Source organism: Rutilus rutilus (assembly GCF_951802725.1).
Source record: "Rutilus rutilus genome assembly, chromosome: 4".
NCBI classification, from domain to species: domain Eukaryota; kingdom Metazoa; phylum Chordata; class Actinopteri; order Cypriniformes; family Leuciscidae; genus Rutilus; species Rutilus rutilus.
The window spans coordinates 19,148,291-19,153,034 of record NC_140212.1 but is presented as its reverse complement, the minus strand read 5'-3'; the positions used below and the strand labels follow the sequence as shown (position 1 = coordinate 19,153,034).

The 4,744-nt window shown below is 36.6% G+C and overlaps 1 protein-coding gene across 1 annotated transcript in view; it reads left to right on the top strand.

The window, feature by feature from the left end:
* The first annotated feature begins 609 nt into the window (after window positions 1-609).
* Window positions 610-4,744, top strand: part of tmcc3 (transmembrane and coiled-coil domain family 3) — a 17,051-nt gene continuing 12,916 nt past the window's right edge. The window contains exon 1 of the mRNA XM_084407516.1: window positions 610-851. Within this exon, the coding sequence (XP_084263642.1) occupies window positions 789-851 (63 nt within the window). The 5' untranslated portion in view covers window positions 610-788. The remainder of the gene's footprint in view (window positions 852-4,744) is intronic.

The following is a 4,744-nucleotide window of genomic DNA, read 5'->3' as shown; positions in this document are numbered from 1 at the left end:
AATTTTAAGCATTACCATATATAAACACTAGTATTTATTAAAAATCAACTTTTGATTTAGTTTAGGTAAATTTTACATGCTTTTGTCCGTTCGCTTTTTTTTATCTTTCTATTTATCTTTAATTTATTTTTACTTCAGTTTTAGTTTTTGTACTTCTACTTAAACATATTGCCATGGTCAAATTTAAAATGTAAAAAAAAAATTTTCTACAAATTTTATTTCAAAAGTTACGTTTTTGTCTAATATTATATTTTATTTCAGCTTTATTTAAAGACGTTATTTAATAGTTTTAGTTAACAATAACAACACTGTACAGAACCAAAGCCTAAAATTTGAGCTTGCCTAAAAGTAGTTCGCCCAAAAAGCGCCTGTTTTTTAGTCTATAATATGCAAATGTATGCATATTTAATAAGATGTCTCATCTGAATATTTTAAGTGTGAAATCGCAATACAATCGCAATGTTTCCTTTAAAATTACGTATTTAATTTTGGTAAATGGAAACAAAAACATTTACCACTTGTAGTACCTCCCCTAAATGGCTGTGACGTATGACGAACTTGAGCCCGCCCCCTCGTTCTCTCTCTCTCTCTCTCTCTCTCCAGATAAATGTGCACCAGGGTTGAGGGACTGAGTGAGTGAATGTGTGTGTCGCGCAGATTACAAAGAGGAATCTACGGACCGAGAGCGCGCGCGGCGGCGCCCCGCACCCCGTGACACAATGTAGCAAATTAGACCGCCGTAATCGCACATGAGCGTCCAGTTTGACCGGACCGAAGTGAACTGAACTATGCCCAGCGCCGAGAGAACTTTACCTGAACTCGAGAGGAACTCTTTCTTACACTGCGACATGGTAGTTATGCTTGAGTCTTTTTAATCCAGCCATGCAGTATGTTATCTAACCCTCAGACTGTGCATATGTGTATATCATTTAATCTGATGTGTTTCTGCTGTTTATGGTTCATGATTTAAGATGTTGTTTTTCCTTTTTATCAGTCTCGTGCTAACCCGAAATATCCATATTTTTACTATAGTAACGCTGTAGTAACCAGTGGTGTTTTGCTGTAAACAAAGGTTTTGCTTCATGAACCGCGGGTTTAATATCTTTACCATGGTATTGGTATCATGTTTTTTATTTGCATAGTTATAATTGCTATGGTTTTACAACAAGGTTACTGTAGTAAAACCACGTTTAGATGTTGTAAGAATCTTTTGTTAATAATTGCATCTGAAATGTCCAACTTATAGGCTAATGCTGCATATACAGCAATAATGGCAACAACATTGACATCAGAAAATGAATTTATTGCTAAAACGTTAGGACTGTTGTCAAAACAGTGGTTTAATTCAAATGTTATTTTCATGGGCGATATACAAACGATGATATTTACCTTTGAACGACATGTTATTTTTTGATAAATGGCACGTTGAACTTTCTATTCATAAAAAGAATCCTGAAAAAATGTGTCCGTGTCCACAAACATATTAAACACAGCTGTTTTCAGTATTGATAAAATAATAGTCAGCATATTAGAAGACTGCAGTAATGGATGCCTTCACATGAATAAATTACATTTTAAAATACATCAAATTTTTAATTGTAATAATATTTCACAATATTACATTTTACTGTATTTTTCATCAAGTAAATGCAGCCTTGGTGCGCACAAGAGACTGCGTTAAAAAAGTAAAAAAAAAAAATCTTACTGACCACAAACTTTTGAACAGTACATGTCTGAGAATTTCAGTTATTGCCATAATCTGTGCATGTTGCTCAAGCATTCCTCATAATAAATAAAAGGAATGCTGATGGAATTATCATTTTTTTATCATAAATTTGAACCAGCCCTAAAAGGGTCAGACGGGATTCTGCTATTTCATTCGTTCACTTTATCCAGTAGTTTCTATGACTAGGTCTGATGTAAACATCAGAAAAATAAGCTCGGTCATAAAGTACTAAAGTACCGTGTCTCTCCCCAAAGAATGTTTTCAAATGTCATTGTATCAAATAATAGTGAAACTTAACTCCAGTTAGACCGGTTACACTGGTGTTTCCTCATAATGAAATGAGTAAATGGCGACACTTTACCATTCTAATTCATGGAAATCAAAATCCAAAGTATCTCTTGCACACACGCCTAAACCACATTGTTAATGCGCTTGAAAACTGGGGTGATGGTGGCGTGCTGGGGCATGTGCTTGGGTCTTGAGTTGGGCTGTTGTAAGCAGAACAAATGCTTCTGTGTTCAGTGTGTGAGTGCGCGCGTGTGTTGACCCCCCCTGACCCCTGGCACTAAGACAATGTGCATGCCACATTGTTTTGTTTTTTTAATGCGACTAGTCCCCGCTTAGAAAAAGAACATGTTGGTTTGTCATTATAAACCTCAAGAGTGTTTGTTTACTTCTAAGTGAAGAAAATGAGCGCATTAGCATCCCTGCGTCAGTCCATTTGTTTAAACATTTATGCAGAAGTGATTTAGTGAATGGAAGTTGCTGATAGGCTTAATTGATTGTTCTGAATGTCTACGCCAGTGCATTATTAACCCGGCGTTAATGGAGAGAGAACGTAATACACATTCGATTAGCCTTTTGTAATTGAATTGCTTTGCGTGCACTGTTTGATGTATCATAAGCGTGTTGCGTTAGTGAAGCTGCACCCTATTGGACGGAGCGATGAAGTATTGATTAAATGACAGATCAAATGGAACCATACATTGAGTTCATATGACAATGCTCAAGTGAGGCTAAACAGTGTGTTTTGCTGCTTTGGGACACCTAGTAAAAAGCACAAACATAAACATGTTCACTGATTTATCTACATAAGGACATACTAAACTTATATTGCTTTTACATGCATTTTCATTGTTTGCAAAAATAAAGCGATCTAGCTGGTTGACAGATGAAGTTTTGTGGAAATTAGAATAGCCTATATAATGAAAAATAAAATAATCTTTTATTCAATTATGCCCCAACAATGGAAGTCTGTGGGGCAAAACACCAAAAGAAAATACAGGGTGGGCCATTTATATGGATACACCGTAATAACATGGGAATGGTTGGTGATATTAAAGTCCTGTTTGTGGCACATTAGTATATGTGAGGGGGCAAACTCCTCAAGATGGGTGGTGATATATACATATACTAATGTGCCACAAACAGGACTTTAATATCACCAACCATTCCCATGTTATTACGGTGTATCCATATAAATGGCCCACCCTGTAGTTTTATTAGTGTATGTGTTATAAAACTGCTAGCACGTTTTTGCTATGTGTGCATATGGTCATATGAAGCCACCAGATACGTACATTTGCACAATATGTAAGGATAACAGAAAGAAATGCCATATAATAATCCCCAAAAAAAATTTTTTTTTGTAAATTAAAAAAAATAAATGTACAAATTAAGACATTTTAAAATGAGAAATACATTTTTATGGTGTTTGGACCAGTGAAAATGTTGGCAGGACAAGCAGAAATTTGACAAGTTCCATTGTCACCGACATAGTTCAACAACGATTCAGCGTTTCTTGAAAGCCTAGTTTTAACAAACCTTCGCAAACAGCATCACAAACGTGTCGTTAAAACTACAAGTATGCTAGTATGAAATGTGGACTTTAGATCATTCGCCTGAGCACAAAAAGAAAAATTCAGTACATTATCTTTCAGTCCATCAATGTGTAGCAATGCACAAGGAAACCCTGGAGTATGATGTAAGATGGAACCTGTGATGAATCAAATATAAAATAATAGTAGTGACTAGCTAGTTAATTTCTCCAACAAGGCAAAGTACTAAGGTGGTTAAGCCGCAAGTCATGTCGTTGAATGGGAAAATCTATATTTTTTTTTATCTTTGAAGACATCTCTAAAGGGAGGTTTTCTCATATTTACCTAACTTCTGAGGACAATTTTTGCCCTCAAAATATAGCGACCATGCGCACACAAGCATTTGAGAATGCAGTTGTTCTTCTTCTGAGGACATTGTGGTGTTCTGGTGTGTCCAGAGAATCCCCCTTCAACACCCTCACCAGCATGTGGAGCATGTCTCTGGATATTAGACTGATGCAATGTCCCCCCCAAAAAAGAACGCTCCCATCACTTGTGCCGTCCACATGCCAAATCCTTGCAGTGTTGACACGTTTAAGAGTATTATCCTCACTCAGGGTTATTAGTGTCCCTTTGGTGACGCTTTGTCCTATGTGGCCATAACTGCTGTACTATTGTGTGTGTGTGTGTGTCACAATATTGTGGAACTGGCTGTGCCCCAGAATGCTCTGATTTGTGGATGAGGGGTGGATATATCTTCCCCTGTATTGGAAGAGACTTCCATTGTGTTTACTGGAGGAAAACAAATTAAAGGAATGTTCCGGGTTTGATATAATTGAAGTCATATGCAGCATCTGTGACGATGTTGATAACCATTGAAAGCAATTGTGACGCATCATTGAGTTTGTAAAAAATAAAGAAAAGTGGGCTTTAGTAATGCACTTGCAATGGAAGCATACAGGGCAAAACATTCCACTGGAATAAATGCAAAAATATAGTTGAGGTACTTATACACCATGTACTCATCCGTGTAGTGTATGAACTTAATATAGTTTGAGTCTGATGCCCCTCCCCCTCCGCTACATAATTAAAGCTGCGACAGTTGAGTGCATGAAGTGTCCAACATTGACACTTCATTTAAGTGCATCATTTGGGTATTTAAAGTGCACTTTTTCGATTTGGAATTTTCAGTGTGAACACG